Genomic DNA, 19695 nt, shown 5'->3' with positions numbered 1-19695 from the left:
ACTTATCGAGCTGCAGATATTTCGTGAACTAATATTTTGCATTCCTCACAAATTGCACCTAGTCACGTTTGACCTAGCTATCTGTTTCTCTCTTTCTCTCTCTCTCTCTCACTCTCTCTCTCTCTCTCTCTTCTTTTTATCCGATTTGATCTTTAACACCATCCCGTGTTTTTCTTTCGAATTCGTCGGACCAATAAATTCGATCTCTGGCGTATTAGATCGAAACGAACACGTTTTCACTAGGCGTTATTGTAATCGCATAAGCGGTAAGTATACGAGAAAACACGTTCGTTCGATCATCGACTCCTTTCGCTTCTACGAACTTTAACGAGTAATTAGGAAATGTGACACGCGAATAGGGATTAAATTCTCATCCCATTGTTACTTCGTCGCTTTCTGATCTTCCTCGCGCGGCTTAACGCTTTAATCTGTTCCGTGCTGGGAAAGTTTCGCTCGTTGGATTTTCACGAGGGGATGATTATGGGGAGGGAGTGAGATACTGCGTGTTCGGAATAATAATTGTTGTGGTTTGGAGATATCGTTAAAACGTGCCCTGGCATATTAAGGCATTGCGGATAATTGTACGTTTATTGATTCGGAGGGGTTACGATGCCTCTTCAAGAGAGAGGATGTCATGCAATACGCATCTTCTAAATGCTTTCATGTTTTATTTACGAGAGCGGGGAAAGAAAGACAAAGGAAACTTGGTTTCATTACTTCCGTTATTGGCGTTGGGAAATGGTTCTTTTCTACTATATATAGCAGACTATAGTATACTCTATATATATAACTTGAAAACTAATCAACTGATCATTGTTATTTCAAGCACGTACATATACGCGCACACAGTCCTGTTAATTGATAAACTGAAATATGATGTATAAATTCGTAAAGGAAAGAAGAAAAAAAAAAGAAAAAAGAAAAACAAGACATTCGAAGACGACGTTCAGTAATATTTCGAAAAAATGAAAGTACAGCTTCGGTTTACCGGTTGACCTAGTATCTTGATCAAGAGGTAAAAGCATGAGGAAAAGGTATATCGAGCTGTAGTATGTTGTACAACTAAAGTGTACCGCGCCCTTATAATTTCAGCCACCTTTTACCCTCGGAAAAATAAGATGCAAAAAAGAAAGAGTAACTCCGAGCTGTTGTTTCATCGCCAAACGAAAATCATAGTCACGAAGAAGGACGACGACGACGACGACGACGACGACGACGACGACGACGCCAACGACGGCGACGGCGACGATTTACAACCATCTGATTCAACGCCATAAAGAGATTTCGAAAAGAGTCGCTAAAGTAGCGACTGTAAATGGTGAGAATAGTTCTATTTGGACGGAGTTTCTTATTTACGAGAGATGAGAAAAAAAGATTTAAGCATTTCACGATGTAGAGACCTTTAGATAATTCGTTATTTATATCTTCGTCGTGCTTAAGAAATCTTAATCTATCTGTTCGCGATAACTCTTCGTCCGCGCAAGGAGAATCTTTTTCTCGAGCTTTCATCGCTCGTTTCCTTACGTATGTGCGCCTTCCGGACCTAACTTTTTCGTCCCACGGCTATTTATCACTCCCCAACGAGTAGCCAGCCGCTTTCACCTCTTCCCCTTCCCTTTCATCTCTTCTTATTCTTCGTCTTCGTCTTCGTCTTCTTCTTCTTCTTCTTCTTCTTCTTCTTCTTCTTCTTCTTCTTCTTCTTCTTCTTCTTCTTCTTCTTCTTCTTCTTCTTCCATCTCTTTCTCTCTTCTTTCATTCCCCTTCGAATCACTTCCGGTTTTCTTACTAGCAAAGATTTTCAGAAGCGAGCGACCCGATGCTCCTTTCCTTCTCCTGCGGCTTCTTTTTTTCCTTGGTTGTCTCGAGCGTGGCCTTCGTAGGAACATAAAGGACGTACGGAGGAACGAGAGAGTTAAGTTCGAGTGAAAAGCGGACCCCGATGGCACGATAAGTATGGCAAGGGAGAAGGTGAAGAGAAAAAAGGAAGATGAGATATAAGAAAATGACGAAGAGAAGAAGAGGTAAAGAGGAAGGGGCCGTGCCAACGAATATGACATTTTTCGAAGACGCCGAGCTCCGATGACACAAGAAAGAACGTCGCATCGTTGTCGACGTACCTAGCTTACCCCCTTACCTTACTCACCCAACTCTATCCTACTTTTACGCGTTCCTCTTTCTTTTTTCTTTTTCTTCTTCGACATGCGGAAGATTAAACCCCCTCCCCCGCTTTTTATAGCAACGTACACGGTGAAGAGCCCAACCGTGTCCTACCTACTTACCTTCCTCACGCGAGATTATTTACCAACTTTCCATGTATATTGAATGACATTCATTATTTCTCTCTCTTTCCCTTTGTCCCTCTATTTTATTATAAGATTGCACGAAAGGATGGATCGTACCGTGGTAGTACGTAAAAGACATCACCTAACCACCAAGTAGACTAACATCATTTCTCGAGTCAAAAAAAAAAATTTTAATCAATACCATAGTACAGAAATAACGAAGACCTTATATTACAAAAATGTTATATCAATTACGCGTACGTTGTATAAATCGACGATTTTTATTCGCATATAAATTTTATAAGGAGGAAATTAAAAGAAAATTTTATTAAAAATGTCCAAGGAAGAATTTACTATTTCCCGTAATAAATTTTAAGAAATCAAATTTGATATCAATTGATCATATTACTCAATTCATCTCCCTTACATTCAAATCCATTATAGCATCGTCCATTCTCAAAGCTTTTTAACGCTTCTTAGTAACACCTTCCATTCGTTCTTTTTGAACTATCTTACGTCAGCAAAAGCTTGCTATGCTCCGGCGCGTCTCTTGGCACGACAAGGCCTCCGGCAAACTCGAGCGCGTCACAAGCTCGCCGCTTTTACTGTGAAAAATCTTCACCGTTGATTCTTATTTTATAAAATGTTTCGAGAAATCTTTCTCTCTCTCTCTCTCTCTTTCTCTCTCTTTCTTTTTCTTCTCTTTCTCTCTTTTTCTCTCTTATTCTCTCTTATTCTCTCTACCTCTTTCTCTCTCTCTCTCCCCCCCTCTCTCTCTCTCTCTCTCTTTCCTCCTCTCTTTCTCTCCCTCTGTATCGAAAGAGCACGTAAACGGGAAATTACATTTTGCTTTCTATCTGACGATGGTCTCACTACGTGTATTCGTTGCTTTCGTTCCACGAAACGAATGAAAAATTAAAGATATCCATTGATATAGTTTTCATACGCTAGTTTCTCATAGTAAATCTATATATTCGCATTAACTCATTTTCTGCACATTTATTAGAAAATCTTGTTGAGATTTATTCGCATTAAACGGAAAGCGATTTTCCAGAAGTGTCCAACTAGAAACATCCTTTGATGTTAACACGCATATGAGAAAATTTCTCGTTTTCTCTCTCTCTCTCTCTCTCTCTCTCTCTCTAACTCTTTCTCACTTTTATGGAAAGCATCCGTATGAATAAAATGTGTTTGGTGGTAAATGAAGCGACGTAAAAGGCTGAGAATTGCTGCACACACAGAGAAAGCTCGTTTCCAAGGGAATCACATGAACTTTGGCGGGCAGTCAGAAATCATATCTCATTTTCGGTGAGAAACGTCTGTCTCTCTGTCTGTCTGTCTGTCTGTCTCTCTCTCTTACTCTCTCTCTTTCTCTCTTTCTCTCTCTCTCTTTCTCTCTCTCTCTCTCTCTCTCTCTCTCTCTCTCTCTCTCTCTTTTCCTATGTCCCTTTTTTCCATCCATCTAACTCTTTCCTCGTTCGCTGCACGAAGAGTATTACCAGCGGGATAGGAAAAAATTATGCAGCTAATCAAGAATCGCGTCTGTCGGTCCCTCGCGCGATATATCACGGAAGGATCCAACGCGAGAAATGGCCGGGTCGGTCGACAGGTCGGATGGGTGATTTCAACGAAATGTGGAGAGGGTTGAGAGAGAGAGAGAGAGAGAGAGAGAGAGAGAGAAAGAAGGAAAGGTCTAGCCTTCGAAACCGAGTCGACTCAAGCCTTCGCTACCCACCACTACCATCACTGCCACCTTCCGCGCATTTGACTTTACGAGGCGCCATCGCTCATAGAATCTTCGCTGCGATCTTTTGCGAGACCCCCTTGGGAGCTACTGGATGAGGGAGAAAAATGTCGGAGCTCGGTGGATCGATGAGTTTGCATTAAACATCTCGAGCAGGATTCCTCGTGCGAACGTTCGCGCGTTTCATACCATCGCCAATGATTTTTGCAAATCTTTCTTTTCCTCCTTTATTTTTCATATAATAAAGAAGAAAAAAAAAAGAAAAGAAAAAGAAGACGTTCACTTTATGAAGCTACTAAACAGTTTCTCTCTTTTTCTCCCTTTCTTTTTCTGTCCAATTAAAAATAGAATAATCCAATGGACCGTGAAAACGAAATAAACGAAAGATGTATTACAATACATTGGATGATATTAAATTTTTATGTAGAATTAAAGTTCGAACATTGCGAATACAGTTTGCGAAAAGATAGCGAAGGACTTTGGGAGAGCGAGCCTTCTCTTTTCTTTTCGTTAGGTTCTAGTTAAAAGACGTGCGACTCGAATCGAAACTAAGTGGAAAAGGAAAAAGGAAAAAGACAACGAGAGAAGAAAAACGAGGACGACGGCGTCGTCGGTGTTGCCGACTACGACTATGGTGAAGGTACGAGACTCGCCCAGGGCAGTAATAATATCGGGAAGGTCGAGCTTATACTGCGGTGAGGTTTTCCCGATAGTTCGAACCCTGAACTTTCTGACGAAGTTGCGAAGCTTTAAAGCGAAAGCTTCAACGGAGGGTTTCGCGCCTGACGAAACTCTTTTCCGTTCCTACGAACTTACATGTCTGTGTATGTGTGTGCATGTGCTCGTGTATGTGTGTGTGTGTGTGTGTGTGTGTATGTACGATTCTATATAAGTAAGGAGTCGACGTTCTCGCCTCGCTTAGACTATCTTGGAAAGGAAAAAAATGATATGTTCGAAAAGAATACCGGTGGTATTAACTTCCCTCGCGAATGTACTTATCACGGAATTCTCATATTATAAAAGTTCTCGACTCGGTCCTTTCTACTTTCCCTTGGCAGTTCGAATTTTCTCCAGCCACCAGCGCGTTTTGGGAGTTCAACAAAGGAAGGTTTTATTACAACGTACTTCATTGTATCGTAGAGAAAAGCTCGTTATCGAAGTCTTTAATGGTCATCTTTTATCGAACGATACCTTTTTAGCGTTTTAGGAAAAGTTCGAATAGCGTTAAGAGCTCGTCAGTACACACGAGCCGAGACCTACTTCCCACCTATAATTTCTCTCTTTCTCTCTCTCTCTCTCTCTCTCTCGTTCTCTTTCTCTCTCTATGAATCGACTCGACAAGCAGAATTCATAACTTTTCGTGAAAGATTAGAATGCTTTCTTTTCATGGAAAAGGAAGAGAGAAAAAGAGAGAGAGAGAGAAAGAGAGAAAGAGAAGGAGAGAGAATGCGACAATGTTACGTCAAAGCGAAGATGAAACTTCTCGGAAATGTGAAATGCAGAATTAATTAATTATTACCATACTGGGATATAATACTCAGAATTAATACACTGTCCGGAATAATTCGTTCGTTGGTATGTCAAAACGTGCCACAGCGAAATAAATTTTAATAATAAAACAAGTATGACTGATTAACATGCGCGTATCACACACGTAGAGATATTCGTTGCTCATTAAAAATTAACCATATACTCTGTACCAAGTTGACATTGTCTTTACTGTTGTGAAAGCTAAAAATTAATAGATACGTTTAACATTTTCGAGATACTATTTTTTCATTGTCCAAAATTTTGTAATACTTGTGAAAGGTTCTATGTAAATTTTATTCTCTTACGTTATTTAGTTAATATTATGTAACAATTTTATATTCAAAAAATTTGTTACTTTTTGATTTTCGAAAAGTTCAACGGTGAAATAAGAGAAAAAACGAGTGACAGTTAAAACGAATTTTATGTCGAAAAACCGCGCGATATCGATAAATGATTTATTCTCTCATCTTCGTATCCGTGTCAAATCGAATTAGGCAGCAGGAAATCCGGTCGAAATCTCGACTAAACAGAGTAAATCAGGACATGCAATTACAGAAACATCGTTTCACTGTTGCAAACTCTCGGTCGAGAAGGGTCGGCAAACATTTCGGTCACGTCGAAGTGTAATGGTCAGTAAATAACAAATAACTCCGTCTAACTCCAGATTCGGAGCTTCTTCTTCTTCTTCTTCTTCTTCTTCTTCTTCTTCTTCTTCTTCTTCTTCTTCTTCTCGTTCTTCATTGAGAGAAACGGCCGAAGCTATTGTAAGTTCCGCGGAGTATACGCACGCGGTATGCTTTCTTAAATTCTCTCGATACTAGTTAAAGAAAACTCGGAATAGTTCGGGGTATTATTTTTTTCATTTTGAAAAAAAAGTGATATTTCAAATAATTTAACTTGATACATAATATAAATCTATTCTATCTTTTTTTTTTTTGTAGATACTACCCTTTCCTTCCTTCGAATTTAGATATCCTTCGTTAAATTACGACGATCGATAGAGAGCATGTTGTAGCGTAAATCGCGATAAACGATATAGTACAAACTTTAAGAAAATGGCTGCCGGAGAAGAAAGTGTATCTCTACAATCTTCAATAGGAATGTTCGCTAAAGCGAAAAGCAAAATTCGCAACGTTGCACTTATCCACCGAAAACGAGATCGAAATTTCTAACAAGTTCGAGTCTATCTCGTTTTCTTATTGTACTCAAGGGTTTCGAGTCAAGTGTCCTGCCCAATTTGAGATCCCACATACGTTCACGCCAACCCCTTAAAATCCTCCGATCGCTCACATCGACCCTTCGTGATCTCGTAGCTCGGTCGCACGTACATCTTGCTCTACATGCGAAAGGGTATTCTACAGGGCGCTCTTCCGCCACAGGATTCACCGTTCTCCGTATGCTACGAAGGACGTTCGTAAACTTGACCATTTACTTCGGACGAGCCTGGCATATTTCTATATTACTCGCGCGGATGGAACCGAAAATACTACATCCATAATAAATATCTATCTATGTAGTGTGGGCTCGAGTTATACGACGGAATATCGATCAATTTAAAGTTCGCAAAAGTGGAGCTTCAGTTCGATTCAAAGAGAACTCATCGAAATGAATGCTTGTCCGACTCTCGAGTTCGCCTCGACCTAGAAGAACTAGAAGCTTCACGTGAAATATTCGAGACTTCTCTATTGGTGTTGTTCTACATACATACATATATACATATACAAGTGCTTACATATGTATATATATATATATATATATATATATATATATATATATATAGGCACGTATATATATATACACATATAATATATTACAAAATCCTATAGTAATTTGCTAAGAAACAGTCGAAACAAACGTTGACATTAAACAGTCTAATTATCCCACAAATGTAACATGTGCCTCGCGGGCCAAAATGTACGATACCTGTCACAAGGAGTATATACTATTTCTAAGCAACCATACTAACGTCAACTTCTCTCTTCTCACCCTTTCTCTCACGATTCTTTCGAGCAAAGAGTAAACATGTAGACTGCGAACTTTCGAGCTGTCCGGATTCTCGTATTCACGAGGTTGCTCGACTGCGTTCTGCTTTTTGTTCCCGGTATACAGGTACTCCGCAAATATCTCGAAACGTGCAATTTCACATGGATTACAATACAAGCACTTTGCCACAGAATTATTTGCTTTATCCAATTTACTTTACGATTCACAACCGCGACCCTTTTCACTTTGAGAGCCACTCTCTAAGAAAGGATTATTAATATCTTCGTTCTCTGAACTTTACGAAGAAATATTTTAAGATGAAATTCTCGAAACTTACCGAAGAACACCAAAAAAAAATAAAAAGGAACAAATAAGTGAGAGAGAAAGAGAGAGGAAGAGAGAAAGCTTGGATTTTAACGTCCAATAGAGGACACGAAATAATATCATGATATTCCACTATTGAAAGATAGCCAATACAATTTTTGCACATGTAGATCACTGAGTAATGCTTTATTTCTTTAAAAAAAAAAAAATTTGTTATATGAACAGTCACGATGAAAAAGCGAGCAAAAAAATTTCAGAAAATTTCACTTGATGCAAAATAACGATAACATGGTGAATGTATTCACAAGAGAGAATCTGTTTACAGCGACTCTATTTACGTAACATGTGTGGTACCCTGTGTAAACTATCCAGCTAATAGAATATATTCAAGGTTTTGCCCCCCGAGGAAACATAAGGGGTTCAGACCCCGTGACTGGTAACCACTCCGCTGGTATGTCGTTATCGCAAATTCGTTCCCTCTTCCTCTTCCTCATTTTCCTCTTTTCATGGCTCGAAACTTAACAATGCAGGCAGCGGTGCCTGGCACTGCTTTCTCACTGCCTCTTCCACTATTTCATCGACGAACCACTCTCTGCTTCGCGCCGTTACCATAATTGCCAGGAAGACCCCCGTCGACCGTTAAATCTTCTCGTCCTATAATCCTCGTGGTTTCTCTCGTGTCACGCGATTTATCCTTGTCTTTCCTAAATTCCCGATTGAATCGATTAACTCACTTTTACCAATCGATTTTCATATCAACGGAGTACCAACGTTATTCAAAAGATATCCATTAACTTTAAAGGTACTTTCAATTATGTTTTAACTAAATAAGTATTTAACATTTTGATCAATATCTTTCATCTTCCGTTAATCACGTCATAGAAAATATTTTATAAGAGTAGCTCGTTATAATGTTACAAGGAATATTGACGTCATCGTTATAGCTTAATACTTTTATTAAATATCTAACACTTTTCGAGGACAAGAACGAGGAGGATCAGTTATTATTGCCTTGTCAGAGGAAAGTTCAATGTCGATAAGAAACTTTCTAGGAAAAGAATACCGTTAATGATGTTATCGATGCTCGATGAAGCTGGTACTCCCGGGTATCTATTTTTCGATAGGAGCCACAAAAAGTTTAGATAGATTGTTGAAATTTTAACTTTTTTACCTTTTATCAAATATAAATTTTTACTCGTATATACATAAATTAATGGATATGTCGAACGTGTGATTTCCACAAAACATATTCAAATCATGAATTATTATTTTGTCCCAGTAGAGAAATTGTGATCGAAATGTGATTGTCTATCCACCGTTCTATCCTTTCGCTTAGTTATCCCATCCAACTCGAAACTCCTATTGGAATAGTTAAAATATTTAAATCAGCGGTACGTGCACGTAAAGTAGCTTTCGTTAAAATAACATTTGACGGTACAATACGCGCGAATCCAGGCGGTACAGGTCGCGGCCAACTTTACAGGCCGCTGCCAACGGTGCTGGCGCTCTGTTGAATATTTTAATTGAGTAATTAGAAAGCCACGTTTCTCTTGACTTCGTTTACGGCTGCGCCAGAAGGTGCTCGTTCCGACTTCGAATTAACTTTCACTTTTAAATACTTTTACGATTTTGACAAACGAACAAACGAACAAGCCAACGAACGAACGAACAAACCAACCAATGAACGAACGAACAAACGAACGAACGAACGAAAGAACGTAACTACTTGGATATGTATTACAGTGCGATTAGAGAAAAAAAGAATAGAAGTCAGAAAAGGTTAGACAAAACGTTCCTAGTGCGAAACAGAAGACGCATTGTGTCGAGGCTTTTAAAGCATCTTCATTATGCTAATGGCTACTCATATTTTCCCGGGATTCTACGTACCGACATACATACATTGAGCGCATATGCGTTCAATGAAAGCTCCGAAAGAAAAAAGGAATTTTCAATTTTCTTTTTTCCTCTTTATAGAATTTTCGAATTTTATCGCGTAATATTTCATTTTTCGAGAGGACGCAACGGTTCTCTCAGAAGAGCTGGACTATTTCGTATCCATAGCGTTGCAGTCGAAACCGATGTAAATCGAGAAACGCGTCGAGGAGGAAAACGATCGCCGGAGACAAAGCAGTAGTGTAGAACGAACGCTTCGGTCCGTGCCGAGAGACCGAAATTCGATGTCGAAATCAACGATACGACGATACTTTCAAAGTATAGCTCTGTTGTCGTCGTAGTCATCGTTGTTGTTGTCGTCGTCGTCGTCGTCGTCGTCGTCGTTGTCGTCGTTGTCGTCGTTGTCGTCGTTGTCGTTTCAAGCTCGAGACTATCCTACGCGCTACTTGCATAGAAAAGTACAAGAGCTCGTTGGAAAACTATTCGATAGAAGTGTCTCCTACTGATATTTGTTTCCTCCCTCAATATCGTCATATAAAAAACGATAAACAAATATCGTTCTGGGTCAACGGTATTCTCCCTCTCCCTCTCTCTCTCTCTCTCTTTTTCTCTTTCTCTTTCTCTTTCTATTTCTATCTCTCAATAAAACCAAATCTAAATATCTTCATTCCATGTTAAACGTTTAAACCGAAGATTATACTCTCTTTTCTTTTCCTACTTTGAGATCTGAAATAAACTTGGAATAAAATAAAGGGAAAATGAAGGAAAAGTGAGAAAGAAGGAGGAGTAGAGACACGATCGTTGACCGCAACGTGGCCAAATTCGAAACCGAAATCGACGATACGAGACTTCCCTTTCTCTTTCTCTCTCTCTCTCTCTCTCTCTCCTCTTCTTTCTTTATATCCCATTCAACGTTTTACCACCAAAAGGTATCGCCCTACCATGCTTTTGGCCAAGTTCTCGAATCTTGGGGGTGCGGCTCGAAGAACTCAGCGTACGTGCCGAGACTCGAAGGTACGAACTTTGGGTGCTAGCCAAGAGGCGTGGAGCCTTGTTCTCTCTCTCTCTCTCTCTCTCTCTCTCTCTCTCTCTCTCTTGATTTTCTTTTTCTTCTTCCTTCTTTTCTCTTGGACTACGATATTTTTTCTCGGTCACGGGCTTGTCAACGAAGTATTGTTCTCGCAAAACGAAGAAGGTTTACAGTCAAATTTATATATGGTACACGAGATGGTGGTGCAACGTATGCGGTCAGAATATGTACTAAAGTGTGTAACCACTGAGAAGGGATACAGTGAGGCAAGATGTTGCCTGGTAATAGTTTAGTTTGAAAAGGACCGATGGTGAAAATAAATCCATAAGGAAGTGTACATTTATTTCTAAGACATCTCGACGTGATTTTTTTTTTTTCTAAATATTTGATAATGTTCAAAAGTGTTATTTATTCGTTAAGAATTTAATTTTTCGTTAGAAAAAAAAAAGAAATTAATATAGATATTAATGAAGGTTGATAATAAAAATAACTATTTCCTAAAAATAATGGAATGGATCGATACCCCCGTCGAAGCTCTCCTCGCGCTCTTATTCCTTTATCTATCGTCTCCACTTTCATATTTCATATCTCTCAACGTAAATCCAATCTGCGCGGAATGAAAAATGTTTCACTCGGAAATTGTATGACGTATATCTCATATCGTAAGCTTTTACACGCCTCTCCCATAAAGCTCCCTCTTATTTAGATAAATATCGTAATCATTTTGATACAGGTTAGAGAGAAAAATAAGAAATATAATGGACATCGCATCGGTAAATTTTACGTTATTTAATAATCGGTTAAAATTTTAAAACCATAACGAAAGTTTTGAAATAAGAGATTATAATATTTCAAATTATCATCTTCGCGATCTGTTTACAATGTAAACATTCCCATTGACGTTCGTGGAATCGAACGAGTGAAATATTAAAAATCGAAAAATATAAAAAAAAAAAAATAAATTGATTAATTTACATTTATTAAAGATTTCAAATAGTTTATCGAAAATTAATCGCTTCACAATGTATTCGGCCTTACCTTTATCTTCGTCGTATAGCGACATTTCATAACGCGGTAAAAATCAGTGACACGTTCGTAATGCACTTTCAACAGAATCCGCTTCCATGGATGGCGAATGTGTGCCAGTACTCGACAATACACTGCGTATTTATCGTTTCTCACCCTCCCAACAGAATTCAGGCACGGACCTGTGCATTCGTGAAAAGAAAAAAAAAAAAGAAAAAAAAGGAACAATCGCAATCGTTCTCAATCCATCCGTTTCCCTTCCTCCCGAACTTCATCGACCGATTTACCACCAACGCAGAGATCCTATCGACGCAGGGATAGAGAAATAATTTTACGTCGACTCGTCAGCATCCCGCATTGCGTTCGCTCGCGGCTCGTCGATGCCTTTGAGCGTTTCTTCACAATACGCGCGATATTGCACCGATATCGTCCGACGATTTCCGACAATTTTACGTCTACCTGCCTCATACAAATTTCAATTTCTAGCAGTCGCGTCGCACTGCCCATCTCCCTCATCCTACTTGCCTAGAATACAATGGGAAATTCTATCGATCTTGTCGTTTCTCGTATGCTCACAACATCGACGAATCTTTACTTTTCTTTTGTTATTTTATTCAATCATCTTCGAACTTCAATATATTCTCCGTGGAAAGAAAGAAATATATATAAAAAAAAAAAAAAAGATATAAGATAATTTCATTGATTACCAAATATTTATACAAATTCGTGAGATATTTATTGGAAAATTAATCCTAACAATCTTTATTACCATGCTCGAATATTCATTTACTCGGCAAAAATATTTAATGGTACATACTTACGTTAATATTCAAATGTAGAAGTAGAAAACTATCTCGGGAATACAAATTGTTGAAATATCATTTGGAATTGTGAAAAGAGTAACGTCCAATGATAAAGTATAAGGAAAACCGAAAGAGAAACAAAGAGAACAGAAACAACGAAGTTCACTTATCGTTAGATATTAGTTTATAAACTATGTACGGTAATTTCGGGCTCAAAGGAGACGTTATAGATAGGTGAAATCGCGGTGTTCCATAACAGACAGTTAAAATTTTATAATGTACTCTCGACAGCGATAGTACAATGTATTACCTACTCTTCCTCCTTCTCTCTCTCTCTCTCTCTCCCTCTGGCTCTTCCTTCTATTTCCAGCACGCTCTGTACAAATACAATTACCTTGAAGCTGTAAAGTTGGCAAAGTTATCCTAGACTACAAGCAAGGTCTCGCTGATCCTAGCGCTACAGCCACGGAAGGATAGAGCAACCAACTATGTTCATTCGTTTCAAGTCTCGATATCTATCCTTTGTCGTTCGAAAACTTACTGATATTATATATCGTTTCAATTGCAAGATCACGTTGGCAATATTTGTTCTTTGATCTTCTCTTTTTGGAAAATCAAGAACAATAAAAAAAAATAATTAAAACAAGGTCAATGATCGTTTGTTATTTCTACAGATATTATTTCTCTTTTTCGCAGGTGAGTCCGGCAGCGTGAGCAGTGTAAACGTTGATCTCGGTAAGCCGACGAATCCATGGGCCAGACCTCAATTCGACGACATCGCACCAAAAAATATCACTGCCATAGTTGGTCAAACGGCCGAGCTTAATTGTTACGTTAAACGTCCAGGTGATCGTGTGGTGAGTAAAACGTTGTATCGCATAAAACTGTATCGATAATTTTCTTGCAATAATTTCCTTTCGGCCAGTTAAATAAGCTCGTTAAGCTTGTTAACTAAAGGCGATTAGTATCGTTCGTAATTACTAGTTTAAAAAATGATAAGAGAGTTTACAAGTGCCTCGAGCACGTGATTCCTATGAATCGTTCATGCGGCGTGTTAAAGTTATCGAAAGGATTCGTGATAGAAAGAGAAGAAAGAAGGGGACAGAAGAAAAAATAAAGAGAGAAAGAGAGAGAAAGAAAAAGAGGGTAGAGAAAGGAAATAGATGATGGATAACGATGCACGATATAACGCAAATTATGAAAACGCATGCTATAGGTGCTTGACTAAAAAAAGGTTGGATTATCGATTCTAAGGTTGATGCCTTCGAGCGAAAGCGCGAACTCGTATTTTTCGCCTATCCTTTTCTAAAAAAAGAAATTCTTCAATGGCGCGTATGCCGACAAGTTGAAAGAGCCTGCCTACTTTCGAGTAGAACGACTTCTCGAATTCTATCGAGCACGAGAATCTTTAAAGGCCCTTATATAGTAGAAGCTCGAATGAATATCCTGGCTGGTTGGCTAGATGGCTGGTTGCTTGGTTGGTACCTAACGCACTTAACCGTATATAATTATCACGTGCAAACGTTTGGGCGCAACTGCGACGAAATAATAATCGGACGTTTACTTATTAAATAGTAATATTAAGGCAACTATGCTTTCTAGAGTGTCGCTGGCACCCTCGTTCTCGGTGTTCCGCCTAATCTCGCTCTCTGTGATTACGATAATAGGGCAGGGATTTGCATTTAACGCTCGGACGTCCCTAGCGAGAGCTACACCAAGTTCACTTGTTTGCTTGCTTATTACTATTATTGTGTTGTGAGTACGAATAACGGAAGAAAAAGCATACGCGGAAATAACGTATAGAATGTGAATCCAAATAGGAAAAAAAAGATTGGGGGAGGAAGTGGAGAAAAAGAGCCAAATTCTGGGAGATTTCGAGTTGAACAATTTCAGTGGCGGAATCAAAGCTATGGAAAATTTCCAAGGGATAAATTATTTATTGAAAACCGAACACGCAACGAGTGTGGAATCGTAATTGAACGGATGTAACCCGTTTCACGATTCGTTCGTTCATTTGTTCGTTCATTCGCATGTACCGAACATGTAACCCAATACTTTATAGTTAACTACATACATGTATCTATATAGCGAATGATACACATATGGCCTATAATTAAGCATTTAATTGCGTCGTACTCGAAGATACGTACGTTCGAACAAGTTCTCTATCTCTCTTAACTTAATTTAACAGGCGTTCACAAAACGCGATAGATTTTAATTGCATCAAGAAGTGGAAAAAGCTACTGTACTTCCGTCCTTAATGAAAGTCTGTAAGTCGGGACGCGCTTTTATAAACATCCTACAAATAAAAACTGAACGAAATCCTCGCACCTCTTTCTCTCTTTCTCTCTCTCTCTCAATCTCTCTCTCCTTTTCTCTCTCTGTTTCCCTATCTCTTTCTCTCGAGTACACCAAGATTTAATCAGATTTCTACCCTACGAGTTCGTTCTTCTACTTCTACTTTCTCCTCCTACTTCCCAATTATTGTAACTGCTTTGCAACTTTGAAAAACTTGGCTCTTTCTTCCTTTTTACTACACAGTCTTTTCTGCTTACCGCCTGCCTCTATTCTTCCATTGCCTTTATGGTTCGTGGAATAGACGAAGACCCCTTGTTGCCTCGATTCCATCGTCGTTCAAAGTGCGCGACTTTCATCGTTCGTAATTATCTGCAATTATGCATCGGACCTCTCTCAACGATCGTTTCTGTTTACTCACGAAGATATTCAAAAGTTCTGTAACATCGTAATCATTCTCGTAAGTTTACGCTTCTCGACATAACGTAAATCACGCTCGTTGGAAAGCAGAAACTTTCTTCGTTCTACTATTAATAGAATCTTGATACGCTTGGAAACTGAATTAATAGTATTACACCACGAATCGTAGAATCCCACGAGTAAGTTCGATCAAGATTCAAATTTTATATCGGAACATATACATATAGATGTATTAGATCGATCGAATTACAAGGAAATCGAACGGCTCTGTTGCGAAATGATATGGGCATAAAAGATTTTGGATAATCGCGGGACCTTGCAAATTAGCAACAGTTTCAATATGCATATCGAGTCCGAGAGATATTCTAGTAAATTTAATGATCGTGTAACATTCACTTCCACTGCATATCCTAATAGAGTTTCAGTGGAAAGCCGAGCACCGCGTGTTCGTACTTCCACATATGTTCTTTATGTAGAAGTAGATGATATCGTGGAACGCATACCCATTATAGTCATAAATATGAATATCTATTAAACGCTAATGTTATGGTCGAATATTGCACGGATATGAACATCATTGGATCTATTTAATTGTATTAATAAATCGAGAGTACAAAGTCCTATGATGTGATACGATGATATAATGAAATTATTACAAGAGAAGGGAGAAAAATTTCTTGATGAATTTAATGTCAATAAAGAAAGAGAAAGAGAGAGAGAGAGAGAGAGAGAGAGACTCTTCATTCATAAAAATCACTATTTTTTGGTCTCTGAAAGTATGCTTAGAAATGGGAAAGGTATTCGTTAAATCTCTTTCTCCAATTTCATATTAGCTATCCTCTGAAAATTCTAAAATAGTGGTATGAGATATATGGTATATGTAAATGTACGATGTATACGTGATAATTTGTTGGTATAAGTAGGAAATGTGAATAGAAGGGTCTCGACCACACAAGGGTTACCCTTTAATTGCCAGATACGAGAGTCTCGAACACACGAGAAGAAGCGAATGCCGATTAGAACAGGATCGTGCAGTCGAGCAGGAGGTGGCTTCAACCTGGCTCCAAGCTGGCTTTCAACCTAGCTTCGGCCAAATGAACCGATCAAGCATACTCAACGAAGTGACTGCAAGGGATATGGATCTGTTCGATTCTCTCTCCTATCTCTTGCAATACGTATATGTACATATCTATAGTATAGACATTACATGAGCGAAACAGAAAACCGTTCGTACACATCAACTACACCTGTGTCCGGTAATGATCAAAGCCCTTTAAGATCCGTTTCATGAACGGCATTGATGCGGTATACTACCGGATTTCGGCACTTCGAATTTTCATTTAACTTATTGCATCCGTTGAAATTTATAAATCCGTGTTAAGTTCAATGATCATTCATTCCTTCGTGTCTTTTAAAATGGTGGAAAGAAAACGGTGGATAGAGGATAGAGGTTGGCCCTGTTAAAAGATGGGCAAAAAGAAAACGGAATCTAGTCGATCGATCGAACGACGTATTAATTAACGTTCCTGCTTTTCGACATCGTTAAATGACAAACGATACGATCGGGGCAACTCGAATCGATGACGATACGCTACTTTCGAGAATATTAAAATCTCGAAAGAAAATCGACAAAGGTATTCGGGACTATGAGTTGCAAATTCCAATCAACCTTTTTTGTTCTTTTCTTAAAAAAAGCGCGTGTTCCGTGATTAAACCGAAATAAAAAGGATTGGAAAAGCATCGAGAGGATTCGTTGAAAATTGGTCTTATTTAACCACGATAATCTTTTCCAAAAGCAATCGCATTTCGAAGATATCTCCGAAGGATATCTCACGAATCTCATCGATCTTTCCGTTTGAACCTATGTACTGAACCTATCTCTGACGCAACCGAAAATATGATATTTATGCATCGCATATATCAACGAATCACGACACATTCCCGTTCTCCTCCCATCGAAAACTCGAGATAACGAATTTTATTATAACGCTCGGTCCTTCGCAAATCGTAAATCTGTACGGGATGGTAATGTACGCGAGCCGAAAGTCGCGAAAAATTTGCGCGAGCACGAACTTTCGCGGAAGTAAATTTAAAAAAGATTGCGAGAAACTTCGTTCTGCTGGCGTTTCTCGAGAATGTCAAAAGAGAAAAATTTATATATATATATATATACATACATACGCGATTCTAATCGTAAGCGTCGCGTTAAGGTCGTGGCAATTCCTAAATCTTTTCGATTTGACAAGAGACAACCTATTGAAGAAGAATAAAAAGAAAAGTAAATAAAGAACAAGAAACAAAGATCTATAAACGTTCCTTTGAGATTCCAGAATGAAAGGGGGAACAAGAGAAGAAAAAAAGAAGAATTGTAAGAAAGAAAATAAGAAATTGATGATAATTATTCTGTCTGGATCGCGTTAATTTATTTGACAATCTCAGCTGTCGAATTACTGTTTATTAATGACCCACACGATAAATGTAATTCATCGAAGTGAAATAGCAACACAAATATATAAGGAAAGGAAAGGAAAATATTGATTGTTAGATTATCTCTTCGTTTGAAGAAAAGTGGATGCTGCATCCCTGCTTTGCACATATTTCTCTCTCTCTCTCTCTCTCTCTCTTTGTTTCCTTCTTCCTTTCTGTAGAAGCAAAACACTGAATTTGATTATACGATCGCTCCTGTCTCTACGCTTGAAATAATTTGAATGGCTTAGGTTTAATCGTGTATCTACGCTGGTTGATTTTGGATGCGTAACTGCAGAAGGAATTTGGAATGTGCGTTATCCGAAAGCTAAACGTATGTACGTATAGCAGCACGTGTATATCTGTATCTAGATGTATGTATGTACATGGGTACGTATGTATATACATGTGGCAACACGTTCTGAACTCTACGTGCCGACTCTCTTCGTTTTCATTACGAGTAATTGATTAGCCAATCCGCCGACATCACGGAAGACGAATCGAATCGAACGTCCAATACTTTCTCACGTACGAAACCCCTCACATTCTCTTTCTTTGGTTTTCTCCATCCTCGAAATGAAAACATCTTGAAATTAAAAACCTATGTTCTCCATCGAACTAAATGTCAATCGTCTACGGTGAATTAACAATCAACAAATACGATCGACTTATTCAAAGATAAAAAGGGGAAAAACGTGAATATGTAGTTTATATACATATACGAGCACAGCTGTTATTCTACACAACGGGTTAATGTGCATACACCAACGAATATTTAACTTTACGAGTATCGAAGGTTCAAAGAAGAATCTCTATGTATAGCGAAAGCTATTAATAGTCATATACTATAAATATCGGGAAATACGTGCCAGAATATAAGAAGTAATGCGCTTTTAAGCCACGATTCTCTCTCTCTTTCTCTCTCTCTCTCTCTCTCTCTCTCACACAGATAGAGGGGAATAGCCACTAATAACCGTAAAATTATTGCGTTTGAAAATGTAGGTCGCTTCCAACAAAAGATCGCTAGTCGAGATAAACAACGCCGTTCAGTCCACCCACACCCATTCTCTCTCTCTCTCTCTCTCTTTTTCTCTTTCTCTTTGTCTCTCTTTCTCTCTCTCTCTCTCTTCCTCTTGATACATACTACCATCATGGTTCTGCGAAGAACTCGTTCGTCGCTTTGATAATATAAAAAATTGTTTTCTCGTTTTGCCAGCTCGTTTTTTCATCAATATTTCTTCGTGAAATGTATTTTTACGATTCTATCCCGAATATTTCCTATTTTTCGTGAAATCTCCATACGTTCGCGTTTGCATTAGGGCAAATTAAATATCGAACAATGAAATGAAATTTGGACATTAATCCAAAGAGAGGAAAAAAAAAAAAAAAAAAAAAAAAGAAGAAGAGGAATAGGCGTACAGTCATACTACGATCGTATTGCAATTTAAATACAAATGAATATACGTTTGGTATATGTGTATATCCATAAATTGAATGGAAACTATAGTATAGCTTCGCAATAGCTTCGATAAACAAAAGACTACCGAGGTGTAATGTTCCAAGTGGCTCGACGGGGTAGTGCGGTGTACACCGCGATAGCCTTTCATTTCGCCCTGGTAACTCCGATAATTGATTTAACGCTGGATCAGGAAGGTAATACATATAACTGCTTTGTACAGGAACGGAGATGGGGATGAGGATGAGGACGAAAGCTAGAAGAGAGGGAAGAAACTGTAGGAAGAGGAGGTGAAGGAGGTCCCAGCAAGGGGTTCCGTTTAAACTTAGTTTAATTAAACCGTGGATTTATTGGGCAACGCTTGATAGGCGCGCACGAAGACACTAACGGCGTGGTAGCGAGGCGACAAGGTGCTGTGTATAGTATACTCGTACCAAGTTAAA

General features: G+C 38.6%; 1 protein-coding gene across 1 annotated transcript in view; it reads left to right on the top strand.

The window, feature by feature from the left end:
- The window catches only part of LOC118439767 (lachesin), a 129679-nt gene that overhangs the window by 35811 nt on the left and 74173 nt on the right, over positions 1-19695 (top strand). The window contains exon 3 of the mRNA XM_035861831.2: positions 13312-13472. Coding sequence (XP_035717724.1) covers positions 13312-13472 — 161 coding nt within the window. The remainder of the gene's footprint in view (positions 1-13311; positions 13473-19695) is intronic.

The sequence above is a fragment of the Vespa mandarinia genome, chromosome 2, assembly GCF_050613455.1.
Source record: "Vespa mandarinia isolate Hongniang chromosome 2, ASM5061345v1, whole genome shotgun sequence".
NCBI classification, from domain to species: Eukaryota; Metazoa; Arthropoda; class Insecta; order Hymenoptera; family Vespidae; genus Vespa; species Vespa mandarinia.
This window is presented reverse-complemented; position numbering and strand designations above follow the sequence as displayed.